This window comes from Triticum urartu, chromosome 1A (assembly GCF_056163025.1).
Source record: "Triticum urartu cultivar PI428250 chromosome 1A, HENAU_Tu73, whole genome shotgun sequence".
NCBI classification, from domain to species: Eukaryota; Viridiplantae; Streptophyta; class Magnoliopsida; order Poales; family Poaceae; genus Triticum; species Triticum urartu.
In genome coordinates, this window is record NC_141873.1 from 32097224 (window position 1) to 32111280 (window position 14057).

A 14057-nucleotide genomic window follows, 5' to 3' on the forward strand; every position below is an offset into this window, starting at 1 on the left:
TCGGAAGGTTGGAATTTGTTTTTCTTATTTTATGTAAAATTAAAGACAACAAAATCACACCGCACTCACTTTTGCGCTTGCTTGTACATCCTGCATGCATTTGAGAACAAAACTGGGTTGTAAACATTTGTCATTTATTTGTCCAATTTTTTAATAGAAAACCACAATCGTCTGACCGAAGCACCATCTGTCGCATCCATATGATGAACTCATGTTTTTATTGTCATTTCAACTATGCAAATATACGCACTAGAACTTCTTGAAATAACATGTTGACATGTACACAGACAAACAACACCTAATTGCCGCAAATTCCACACATCTAATATAGCACAATAAAACATCATTTTCTTTCTTTTCTTCTATTCATGTAACTCCCTCCCGCAACCTCAGATACAAAAAATGAAACAATAGCCATGGATTAACCGGGCTTCTCTTAGCCTTTTTTGTTATGAACAATAGAATTGAAAGATGTAAGTTTAGAGCTAGTCCATGTGCACATGATAATAAAATGTATATATTTTCTGGGAACCAAATGTTTTTTATTCACCCGGTAGTAACATGTGTCCTTATCCTCGTACACCACACATTTCTTATCCACAGCACGAGGCACTTTGACCCTTGTACGTTCTTCTTTTTTCTGTCTTTTGCCATCTTTTCTTGGCACACCCAAATCGGTAGCAAGTTCAGAAAAAGAAAACTATAAACATGGGGAGACGTGTCAAGGGAGCACGGCGCAGAAATGTTTTGTAGATGAGCCAGGGAAGCCGCCGAGCGCCCTGCACTACAGCAGGACAGGCTCGATGGAAGGTCAGAGAGTGGAGCAAGGTAAGGTCGATGGTGGAGAGTGAATAGGGATTAGTAGTATAGGTCCCAGGTGACTAGAGCCATCTCCATCCTGCTGCGAGGTCAAAGTTGTTGCGGGAGGCCGAAGCTACGGTGACATGGAAGCCTCTATGATGGGGCATGGAGCACCGGGAGTGACGATGCACAAATCATGCAGGCAGCAGAACATACCCCTGAACTGAAAATTGCACTCTCTTGCAACATCTCCCTGAACTAAAATCTCTTTTGGACTGTTGGGTTTCTTCTTCTGCTGAAGCAGCCGCTTAGGGACGGCCGATGCAGGAGCTACCAATGGTAGTGGGGCGACCAGTGCAGCATCGAGAGGTCAGAGGCGGTGGGGTTGGAGCTCTTGGGTGCACAGGAGACACTGAATCCACGAGCATGTGCATAGTAACGCTGGCGAGCAGGTGTGGAACATGGCCTGGTGCGCCATCTAGAGCTCGGTGAGGGCACAAGGGATCCACTGCCGATGACTAGGGCAACAACAACCTGGAGAAGATACAGGCATGAAGGTCACATCATAGGCCCAGGGAAGGTCGCTGCTTAGGCCTCGGGCAGGTCACCGAGTGTGCTGCGGGAGACCCACAGCCACCACCTAGACGGACTTCTCGCGTGTGAGGCATTGGACTGCTCACTCGAGATAGATTGCTGGGCCGCCTACGACGCGCATGGCTAGAGGCAAAACAACGAGGAGGCACGGGTGGGGCGGAGTCGAGAGGCCGCAAACACAGCAGTTGGCAGCCTTCCTCGTCCACTGCGAGCACCTGGATGACCCTGATCCAGATCCTCATTGGGGATGAACCAGGGGAGGAGCGGTGCGGCATGGGGATGGTGGAGCAGCACCGGCCGGCGGTGGGCGGGAGGCTTGACGGGGCAGCTGTGCGCTGCGGGGTAGGACGACGACGCGCTGGGAGGAGAGAAGGTGGCGCGCAGCGGCAGCGCGCTGGGTGGCCGGGATGCGGCGCATCGTGGGGCGTGGCGGTGGTGGTGGCGCGATCCAGGTAGGGTGTGTCCGGTGGCGTCGTGATTTGGGGAGATCGGCGGTGGGATCGAGAAAGGATGAGTCTCGGGGGGAGGTGGTGGACCAGCGCTCGTGGGAGTGGGATTTTTCTTGCTCTAGATTCGGGAGTTCGGGAACAACCGATCGCCACCTATATAAGCGCCGTGATCCAAATAACTATTCTGATCCCAGGATCAGAATAGTGTTATATATATATATAGGGCTGGACTATTCTGTTACCGGTAACAGAATATTATTCTGTTACCCTCGCCCCCTATAAGGCGCGACGCGTCCACGACCGATCCATCCCCAATCCGACTCGCTTCCTACCGCCGGAGGCAGCCGTCGCGGGCGCAGCCGGAGCGAGAAAGCCCGTGGCGCCGTGATTGGCCGGCGACGGATCCGCCGCCGCCTCCTCGTTCCTTCCGTTGCCGGATCCATCGTCGGGGTCGTCATCCCTGCCTCCTGCCTCCCTCCGTCGCCGGATCCATCATCGGCATCGTCATCCCTGCCTCCTGCCTCCCTCCGTCGCCGGATCCATCGTCGGGGTCGTCATCCCTGCCTCCTGCCACCCTCCGTCGCCGGGTTCATCGTCGGAGCCGTCATCCCCGCCTCCTGCCTCCCTCCGTCGCCGGGTCTCCTTCTCCAGGGAAGTTATCCCCGCAAGGTGCTTCCTCTACGAACCTCTTCGCCGGACGTCCACCACAAGCAGGTGCTGCATCAATGGTGCCGCCTCGCAAGAACATGCCAGTAAGACGCCCACAAGAGGTAGAAGAAGAAGACAGTACACTAGAGGTAATGTCTGCTCCCCACGTTTGTGTCACTCCATTAGTTCGTCAGTCCTTCTATGAAGAAGAACCCGATGGTACATTGCAAATGCTAGCATCAGTTCATTGACACCCCTGCCACTTGATGCACGATTAGGATGTCGAGGTTACTGTCAGTGCATCTAATATGCTATCTTTAGTTCAAGTTAAAAGAAAAATAACACATATGCGTCAGTCCAGGTACTGTGACAAGGTTCAGCTACCGCTGAGAGTTGTATGTTGTTATTCCTAAGAGTACAAGTCATGTAATTGCGTCAGTTCGAACGAGTAACAAAACTGTTACCAAAAAAATATAAAATTGCTACACAATAAGTTCAGTGATACATAAGCTAGCAGTACTTGTAATGTATATGCATTGATGAACGATTAGGATGTCGAGGTTACTGTCAGTGCATCTAATATACTATCTTCAGTTCAAGTTAGAAAAAATAGCACATATGCGTCAGTCCAGGTAGATAGTGACGAGAGAGTGCCACAGTTACATAGTAAGTTCAATGATACATAAACTAGGAGTACTTCAAGTGTAGTTGCATAAGTTACAGAAGAACAAAGGAGAAGTCATGCATGAGTTCAATGTCCAGTTTACAAAACAGTGCTAAAAAAACAGTACATCAGTACATCCGTGTTTGAACATGAACGTTAATCAGTTCGACTGAAAAACGAAACCAGATTAATCCCAAAAACTTTTGAATGTTGTTTGCAGAAGCATGCAAGGCGGCGCACGCAGCAAGCATTTCATGAGCAAAACAGATATGGGGCACCACCTGGATATTTCAACAGTACAGGCAGATTTGAAGATACACCGCAATCATCAGAAGCACGGACAGGTCCTTCTATACAGCAAACAGCAATGTCTGGGAATGCAAGCTTTGCCGCTACTGGGTTGCAACTAGGCCAACAATATCACCAACTACAAATGTTTTCCTTCCCCAGCGCATGCAAAAAGCCAAGGACAAGAAGGCTTCCACCAGTCGCTCCGTCAACATCAATCATCCGTGCTGCAAAAGCAGCTGCGACGGGAAGACCAGGGCAAAAAGACAGAAATTTTGGCCACTCTAGCAGGTTCAAAAGTACAAGATATGAGCCATATAGACAGGAGCAACATCACAATGAATCTGAGGAGCGACGTCCGTACAACGAGAGATGGAGATCTTCGTCATCGTTGCTCCCTCCAAGAGATGCATTGCTGCATGTGCCAAGGGTGACACCACCGGCGCCCATAAACCAGGGAGAACAACAAACACCAGAGGCAGCCCAGAGCTATACACATGTAAGTATCCATATAGAAAAAAAATACAAGCACAGTCCATACCATGGTGCTGTGACCACCCCATCTAACATTTTTGTTTTGTCACTGTTGTGTCCAGCCACCTGACATTGAAGCTTATGTTCTGCCAAGGCTAGAGATGAGGTTTGAAACTTTCGAAGAAACTAAGAACTTCTACAACGTATATGCGAAGCACGCTGGTTTTGCTGTCAGGGAAGGCCCCAAGTTTAAGACCAGAGCCTACCTTTATTGCACGTGCCATGGAGTTTATGAATCAAATGTGTCTGAAGCAAATAGAAAGCGGAACAAAACGACAGCCAGGAGTAACTGCGGGGCTAAAATGAGGCTGAAGATTGAAAAGGATGGAACACTTGTCGTAAAAGAGATAGTCTGGGAACACAACCATAGGCTACAGCTCACTCTGCAAATGCTTGTTTTCTTGCACTCCCACAAAAACTTTCACAAAACAATCTTGGAGTACGTCAAGTACCTACAGTTCAAAGGCATTGAACACGTGCAAATCATGAGCATTCTGGGCGGTGATGACCCTGGTAGCTACTTCCTCGAAATGAATGCCAAAGACTTGATTAACATGTAAGTACAAACTTGTTCTCCTCCCATAAACCGCCTACGTCTTTTTTCCTCTATCAGTACAAACATATCAAGCAACGCATCACCTGACGCCAGTTCAACGTGCATTTTTCAATGAAACTTTTTATATGCAGGAAAGCAAAGAATTCAAGGATTGATGATGTGGATGATGTCCTAAAGACTGTCAACTTCTTTAGGGAGATGAAAGCTATAAATAGGGAATTCTTCTGTGACATGCAACTCGATGAGTCCGACAGAGTTAAGAACATATTCTGGGCGAACGCAAGCTGCCGAGGCACATATCAGGACTTCGGTGACTGCGTAACATTTGACACCACGTACAAGACCAACAAGTACCATATGCCACTTGGGGTGTTTGTCGGTACTAACAACCACTTACATACTACATTCTTTGGTTTCGCCCTCATAAGAGATGAGGATGCAGAATCATTCAGATGGCTGTTCAAGACGTTTTTAAGGTGCATGAGAGGGAAGGCTCCTAGATGCATCCTCACAGGTACAACCGCGAAAACCACCCCCAACCACCACCACCACCCCCTACCCCCAAAAAAATAAAAGGAAATTAACACGGTAAAAAATGTTGTGTCAGTTCTATTTGTATATATGCACCACCATATGCTGACCACTCCGAGTCTATTTTCTCATTACCAGACCAGTGCCAGGCAATGGCTTTGGTGATCGCAGATGTTTTCAAGAACACAATACATAAGCTATGCCGCTAGCACATTATGAAGAAGTACAGGGAACACCTCGCGTACCTATATTTCCTGCACGAGGACCTTAAGGATGAATTCACATCAATTCTCAACTGGCCCCTCATGCCAACTGAGTTTGAGGATGCCTGGAAAAGACTCATGGATAAGTACAACCTCCACGATGATGCCACAATGGTGGGCATGTGGAACGAGCGTGAGAAATGGATATCACCCTACTTCAAAGAAATTTTCTGCGCCAAAATGACATCCACACAGCGAAGTGAGAGCATGAACTATGTGCTCAAGAAGAACTACGTAAATGAGAGACATAACCTACACCGGTTTGTCAGCCAGATAAACTCCTGCGTCAAAAGCAGGAGGCAGATAGAGAACCAGGAGACAATGGGTAACCGGGTATAGCTCTATCACTTGTCGTAAGACAAAAAATTACATGCTTACTAACGTAAAAACTTTATTAGAAGTTTTTCCTGCGAGAAAACTAACAATTTGGTCATCATTCTTGCATCTGCAGACGGAACAAAACACGCTGACATTCTATGGGTTTGACACCCAGATGGCAAAGCTATACACGCGAGCTATGTACAGCGAGATCAGAGATAGGCTAAAACTGAGCACTCTCTTCACGGCGACAGACGGAAGAGCCCACAAAGTACCTAGTGCGCTACAACCACCCACAAAAACTGTCTGTGTGGGCTCAGCACGCGTTCCAGGTGGTTGCAGACCCCATGGGAGAAACATATGAGTGCGAGTGCAGGCTATGGGACCACACAGGTGAGGACTACAATAAAGATGTTACATATTGTACTACTTTTTTTGCAAAGTTTTTGTTCGAATGAAATGACAAAAAACATGCACCTCTTCCAAAAACAAATACAGGTCTTTTCTGCGTGCATGTCCTGTGCATGATGCAGACAATTAAGGCTCAAAGCATTCCAGAGAAATACATACTCAGGAGATACACCAAACGACTGAATATCCAGCCAACATTTGACAGAAATGACTTGAGGACAGTAGCGTCAAACAAGGCATCCCAATACTGCATTGAAAGCTCACTGCTGACGCTGAACATGAGGGTGCACAGAAAAAGCTTGAGAAGCCAAGAGCAAATGGCAAGGACGCGGGTCGTCATGGACAAACTTGAACAAGAACTCGATGCCATGCATTCTGCTAACAATGGGGGTGTCACGGACAATGAAGCCATTGAGCAGGATATTGCTACAATGTTGTCCGAGATGAACCATATGGGAGCTATTGACCCGTTTGAGAACGAGGAAGAGGAGCAGCAGCAACCGGAGCTTTCCCGTGTGGACACTCAAGAGCACCGACAAACTCACATGCGAGATCATGAGCTTGATGGTGCTGTAGGCGAACGACATGACAATAGCACATCCTACAAGCAGCAGCAGGAAAGGGTGATTAAACCCCCAATATTCTCAAACACAAACGGGAGGAAGAGCAAGACGCAAGCAGCGAAAGCTGCGAAAGCAGCAGCCAAAAAGCCACCACGCCCCATCAAGCGCGTGGAATTTGGCCCGGACGGCAAACCCCTCGGGGTAAGGGCATGCGGATTCTGCAACGTCGTGAGCAACCATAACTACCGCACATGCCCACTCCGCACAGATGCCACTGTCAACAAGAACAAGCAGATTGGAGCCACCCAGCTTTCTACCAATGGAGACAAGACACGTAACAGCTACACTTGCTACAAGTGTGGCGGAACTGACGGACATAATGCCCGCACGTGCAAAGTGGGCAAGGAGGTCAGTGGAGCTGAACATAAACAGGGCAAGGTACAGAGTTCCAAGCAATCAAATGAAGACGATGAAGAAGAAGAGTTTGATGAGAATGACGGCCAATCAGACGAAGACAATGAAGATGACAGTGTCAGGGGTGAGGAAACTGAAACTGGCGATGAAGGTGCCAAGGCTCAACCTGGAAAGAGAGCCGGCAAGGCACAACATTCGGGGACAGTTAGGAGAAGCTCAAGACTGAACAATACATAGTGGTTATCCTGCTGCGTCAACTAAAAAATAACCGTGTAGTCTCAGTTGAATCAGCACACAATGAGGAAGCATTTCACAAAAACACTGTCGTTTACCAAAACTTATTTAGCTTTATCGTCAATTTCTCGATCAGAACTAAAGTTATTTTTTAGTTTCTGATTTGTGCCCGCTGGAGCAGTGACATTATTATGTAAACCATTTGATAATCATTTTGAATGCAGTCACAAAATACGTTTGAAAAAACTTATCTGGATATATCTGACGCAAAAGGCTACTGTGAACCAGTAACTCAGGAAAAAAATATGTCAAAGAAAATTTTAAACTCTTGTAGCATATTAGTACTGATAACTATCAGTCATCAGTACAAGGCAGAGTACACATTAGTACTGATATAATTTCTGATTTGTGCCCGCTGAAGCAGTGACATTATTATTTAAACCATTTGATAATCCTTTTGAATGCAGTCAAAAATAAAATTGAAAAAACTTAACTTGATATATCTGACGCAAAACTATGACTGCTCCTACAAGTCCCAATTCAAAAAGACCATCAGTACATAAAAATAATTACATCAAGCAAAATGCGAATATAATACATCCTGTCTTGGTGAAAATCTAATTTATCTGTAAAAAATACTCACATGTTATCTTGATATAAACAATCCTTTAAAAAATATGAAAATTGTTTTAAAAAAACATTAGCACCACACATAGTATCGCTGGTATTTGGTACGTTCAATTATACAATCACCAGTCCGAGTACGACACTAGTGGAGTTCAGACCTCCACCAACACCGACGCTGACACGTGCAAGTGGGATAAGCAGCTGATAAGTACAGCTTGACTATACGAATCGGTGCCACAGTAAAATGCCATCATCACCACCGCAGAGATGTGCAAGTGGGGTTTTGCAGGTCATAAGTACAGCTACACAAGACTAGTCAGTTCAACAGTAAAAACCATTTAACTTGGACGGTTAGTTCTTCCAGGCCACCACCCGCGCCACCCACTGCGCGGTTGCCACGACGCACTGCAAACGGCGACCCCCACGACCACTACACACACTACATACACCCGCCTCCCACAAACCACCATTGCCGCTTCCATTTCCACTACACACAAACCTCCAGCGGCTCTCTCCAAAGCCCACAGTCGCCGGAGGAAGGCCATGGCGGAGGAACCGTCCGCCAAGCGTCATCATGCCGAGACGTCGGACAAGTGGAGCAACCTCGTCGACATTAACGTCCCCAGCGAGAAGCGTGACTACACCAGAACGCTCAAAGGGGTTGAGCTCCACGGCAAGGAGACGCTGGAGATCGTCTGCACCAGCGAACCAGACAAGGCCGACGAGGTGATCTCCAGGCTCTGGAGGAAGCTTGGCGGCAGGATTCGTAGGATCGTCGGCGTTGGTGTGCACTACACCAACGAAGATGAACCTCCCCAGATGGCGGCAGTCCTGCAGTTGTGCTTCGATGAACTCTGCTTGGTGTACCACATCGCAGCGGCCACAAAATGGTGAGCAATCCTACTCATTTGCCCTGCATATGGTTTATCTGTTTTATTAGTACTGTATCCTGAATATTTAATCACACTTGTTTCCCAACTATATGTACTAGTGTGGTTTGTGAAAAGTGGATGCACTACTGCATTTTCTCAAGTAGATATACTATAAAATGTATTTTTGAACCTGATACACTGGATTACTATTTGGAAAATCTTGCGGAAGATTAAATTCTGAAGTTGATCGACTAGTGTCGTTTCTGGAGTTGATACAATAGAGTAGTCTATGTACTTGATGTATTAAAAAAGATATTTCTGAACTTGATGTAGTAAAGTATTTTCTGAATTTGATGCAATGTTATTTTCGTAAGAAAATAAACTAAGGACTTGGTGAAGCACTAGTTCTGTGTTATCCTATTTCAACAAAAGTAGAATAAACTAGTACCAATGCGGAACATACAACATTGACTGAAACTATGTATAATCCAAGAAGAACAATAACATGATGTACTTAATTTAATTTTAGAACTTTCTTTACTAGTTTTTGAAGTACATTCATCCATTGTTTATCCTACATAAACAACTACTTCATGGATTCATCACTTGTAAAACAAAACAAAAATGGATAATTCAAACATCAAAGTAATGCTAATATTCAAAATGTCTCTACCCTTGCAGGCCCATGACAAGTTGTTCACATTTGCCGGTTTCAGCATTGAAAGCGACAAAGAGAAGCTAAAGTTGTCCGGTATGGAGATCAACCCCAACAAGTTCATCGACATTCAGCGCAAGTGGAGAGTTCCATACACCGGAAAAGAGTATGACTCCTTGACTGATGTTGCAGCCAGCGTCATCCACCCATTCTACAAAGGCATGAAGAACAAGATCAACACGCAGGAAGACTACAAACTGTGGGGGACAAGCGAGCTGCCAGACAACCTCATCGAGTACGCAGGAGTAGATGCGTACGCCGCGTATAAGTCATGGTTCATGATCGACTACATCACAGATGGTTCAGAAATTGCGAAAGAGCGGGAGGCTAACAACTACTACGACCACCCCTATTGCCCATTTGCGGGATGAAGATACATCAGAGCCTGCCTTCGTCTTACTTCCGCTTGTGCTTGCCTTTTATCTTGTTGTTTCAAACTAGTAGTTTGCTCTTGTTGGATTGAACCAGTATGATTATGTCGTGCTTGTCATGTTTGAACAAGTTTAGTTATGTCGTCAAGTACAATGTTTTGCTTATCTCATTATATAAGTTTGGTTTGGTAGCTTCATATGTTGTTAATCCATCATTTCATAATTGAAGAAGTAGCTTCTGAATGGAACTTTGTCGTTGCTCTAAAGTACTAGTTGCGATGCAACTAATCACACAACGTTGTTCCATGTCAGTACAACTCAGTACACTTGATCGGACATTACATACTAACTACAATAAAAAGGTACAAAGAAGCATCAGTCCGTAAGCGCTACTATGAATGCACTATCAGTACAACTCAGTCTACACGCAAGTACCATAGTTCTGAAAATGACACCAGAAGACACTTGAGAATAATCACAAAAACAAACACAAAAAAGAAGGCAAAAAACTCAAATGAAAAAGATTACACTCACACAAAACTGACAACAGCTAGAACAAAAAGTACCAGTCCAAGTTACTGGTGTAGTCAAGTACTAGATTCAAACAAAACAAAAAAATTGACCGCCCAAGGTCAGGAGCAGGCCCTGACAATGCTAGATACTTGAACTCGAGCCCGTGGGCGAATCCCTAGTAATCCGCACGACGCAGGACCCGTCGACCAGGGCCCACAGGTCAAGAGAGAGAGCGAGCGCCGTGTATAAGCACTCAGGTAAGTGTTCAGAGGAGTTCGACTGGTGAGCGTCGGCTGCGCTTATAAACTGGTCCGAAGCCCCCTCGATTAGCGAGGTGGGACTAAACCCAGAGCGCACGCGCACGACGCACTGCACAAGCGCGCGGACGAGCTATCTGGGCCGGAAAACGGCCCAATAGCCTCTACATCGTCAACAAAACACCCCACCAAATAAGCCCAGCTATACAAACCAGAGGGCGGGACAAAAGAAATATAAACCACAAGAAAAATGTTTGTCAATTAACCTCTACAAGAAAAAAGGAAAAAAATATGATACAAAAACAATGGACCTCTAAAAAGAACAAAACTTAATAGCCTTTCTGTTAAATTTATATAATTTAAAAAACAGAATTAAATATTATTTTCAAGTTCAACTACTAAAACTAAGAAAGTTCAAAACATATAATGTTTGTCAATTATGCTAAAAATCTTGTTTGTATAAAAACTGACAAGTTCAACTACTAAAAATCTAAAAGTTCAAACATACAATGTTTGTCAATTATACTAAATTTCTTATTTATATAAAAACTGATTATTCAACTACTAAAATTTAAAAAGTTCAAATGGAATTTATTTGTCAATTCTGCTAAATTTATTATTTATATATAATCTGTCCACACCATAACGAACGATCTGCTCGTAAAATAATCTCAAACCCCCACCCCCAACCTAAGTTATAAAAAAATCAGTTGAAACATACATACAACATCAGTGCTAAAACAGCAGGATCAGTCAGGCCACTCGCACAACTGTGACATCAAATTTCAAACCCATGCGCTGTTTGAAATTACAATTCAGTTCACACAGTACTAAAACATAAGTGCAGTAAAAATGAGAATACAAAAACTATAAAGACCTAACTTAGGTTTGTACAGATGAAAATAAAATAAGTACAAGTTTTGAGCAACAACTCCCAAGGCGCTGAAAAAAATGTTTTGACATACACTAGTGTATAAAGGCTTCAATAGAAAAACAATACTTAAACATCCACACGGAAAAACATCACAGATCCATACGTCACCTAAATAGTGCAAAATGGCATCATCACAACCACAGAGACGTGCAAGTGGGATTTAGCAGATCGTAAGTACAGCTTGACAAGACTAATCAGTGCACCAGTAAAAAACATTTGTCTTGGACGGCTAATTCTTCCAGGCCACCACCCGCGCCACCCACTGGGCGGTTGCCACGACGCACTGCAAACGGCGACCCCCACGACCACTACACACACGCCCCCGACGAACCGCCTCCCACACACCACCGTCGGCGCACTGCAAAAAAAACCCCATTGTCTTCCATCTCTCCATCGTTCCCACATATCACCATTGCCGCTTCCATTTCCACTGCACACAAACCTCCAGCGGCTCTCTCCAAAGCCCACAGTCGCCGGAGGAAGGCCATGGCGGAGGAACCGTCCGCCAAGCTTCATCATGCTGAGACGTCGGACAAGTGGAGCAACCTCGTCGACATTAACGTCCCCGGCGAGAACCGCGACTACACCAGAACGCTCAAAGGGGTTGAGCTCCACGGCAAGGAGACGCTGGAGATCGTCTGCACCAGCGAACCAGACAAGGCCGACGAGATGATGAGCAGGCTCAGGATGAAGGGCGGCGGCTTGTATCCGAGCTTCATCGGAGTTGATGTGGAGTACATCGATGAGGAAAAACCTCCACAGATGGCGGCAGTCCTGCAGTTGTGCCTCGAGGAACTCTGCTTGGTGTACCACATCGCAGAGGCCACAAAATGGTGAGCTATCCTACTCATTTGCCCTGCATATGGTTTATCTGTTTTATTAGTACTGTATCCTGAAAATTTAATCACACTTGTTTTCCAACTAGATGTACTAGAGTGGTTTGTGAAAAGTGGATGCACTACTGCATTTTCTCAAGTAGATATACTATAAAATGTATTTTTGAACCAGTACTGTTCATTCATCTGTTGTACCAGTACTAGTCACTAAAAACTTAATTAAAAATTGTTTCCCAACTAGATGAACTACTATAGTCTATGAAGTGGATACACGATTACATGTTTATCAAGTTAAATGCATTTCTGAAACTGTGAAGTGGATTGTTTCACCAGATTAGCATCTGAAAAAAAGGTTATAGCATTCTGAACTTTATGCACCAAATTACTTTCTGAACTTGATGAACTAGCATAGATTCTGATCTTGATGCACTAGTGTAGTTTATAGAATTGATGTATTAAAAGATCTTTGGTGAAGTGGTATAGGTCCATATCTTCATGCACATGTTTCTCAAACTAATTTTTGGACTTGATATAGAATTAATGCACAAACATGTATCAAGCACTGGTATAGGTCTTTTATTCAACAAAAAAGAAAACTAAACTTGAATCAAGCAACGCATCTATCATTGACTCTGGTAAAATGATTCTCTAATTTGGTGAAGCATTTGGTAAAGCAAAGAAGATAGCAAAAAAGAAAAAATAACACGGTGTAGTTGAATTTAATTTCAGGACTTTGTGTACTAGTTTCTGAACTACATTCATGCATGACTCATAATATATAAGCATCTACCTCATGGATTATCACTTGTAAAACAAAAAAAGCAAAAGAATTAAATCCTCAAAAAAGAAGACTAATCTATAAATGTTTGTCTCCCCCCTTGCAGGCCCAAGCGCCTCAAAGACTTCCTGTGGGAGGAGAAATTGTACACATTTGTTGGTTTCAGCATTGGAGGTGACAAGCGGATGCTGCAGGAGTCTGGTTTGGTAATCAACCCCAACAACTTCATCGACATGCAGCGCAAGTGGAAAGATCCAAAGACCAGCAAATACTACGACTCCTTGGCCGCTGTTGCAAGCGGCATCATCCACCCATTCTACGAAGGCATGAAGAAGAAGATGAACAGGGGCAGACCACAAACTGTGGGGGAATAGCCCGCTGCCAGACAACCTCATCACGTACGTAGGAATAGATGCGTACGCAATGTACAAGTCATGGAAGACAATCGACAACATCGTGACAGGTTGGGAAATTTCAAAAGAGCAGGAGGCTGACCCCTACTACCACTGCAACTTCGCGGATGAAGATGCATGAAAGTCTGCATTTGTTATGTTGAACCAGCTACCTTATGTTGTGTGTGTCCTTAGTATTGTTGTTTCAGATTTGTAGTTTGCTTTCGTTATGTTGAACCAGCTACCTTATGCTATGTGTGTCAGGGTTTGAACAAGTTTCCTGTGTCTATCAAGTACATCATTTGCTTATGTCGTCCAACAAGTTTGCTAGCTTCCTATTTTGTTCATCCATCATTTGAAGTTGAAGTAGGTTGAAGTTGAAACTTGATGGCTGCCACGCAGCACTAGTCATGGAGAAAAAAAAGTGGCAGAGTAACTAAGGACAAAAGCAAATAGTAGCCTTCGACGCTCAGTACAGCTTAGACATGAACGGT

The 14057-nt window shown here is 44.7% G+C and overlaps 3 protein-coding genes across 3 annotated transcripts; all 3 read left to right on the plus strand.

The window, feature by feature from the left end:
- The first annotated feature begins 4463 nt into the window (after positions 1-4463).
- LOC125532716 (protein FAR-RED ELONGATED HYPOCOTYL 3-like) lies at positions 4464-5274 on the plus strand. The gene is made up of 3 exons (XM_048696664.2): positions 4464-4534; positions 4666-5048; positions 5204-5274. The coding sequence occupies exons 1-3, from the start codon at positions 4464-4466 to the stop codon at positions 5272-5274; spliced, it is 525 nt and encodes a 174-aa protein (XP_048552621.2).
- A 3164-nt stretch (positions 5275-8438) lies between these two features.
- Positions 8439-9853, plus strand: LOC147988754 (uncharacterized). Its single transcript, XM_087535829.1, has 2 exons — positions 8439-8785; positions 9484-9853. The coding sequence occupies exons 1-2, from the start codon at positions 8439-8441 to the stop codon at positions 9851-9853; spliced, it is 717 nt and encodes a 238-aa protein (XP_087391955.1).
- A 2190-nt stretch (positions 9854-12043) lies between these two features.
- LOC147988755 (uncharacterized) lies at positions 12044-13545 on the plus strand. The gene is made up of 2 exons (XM_087535833.1): positions 12044-12390; positions 13278-13545. The coding sequence occupies exons 1-2, from the start codon at positions 12044-12046 to the stop codon at positions 13543-13545; spliced, it is 615 nt and encodes a 204-aa protein (XP_087391959.1).
- Positions 13546-14057: the final 512 nt, after the last annotated feature.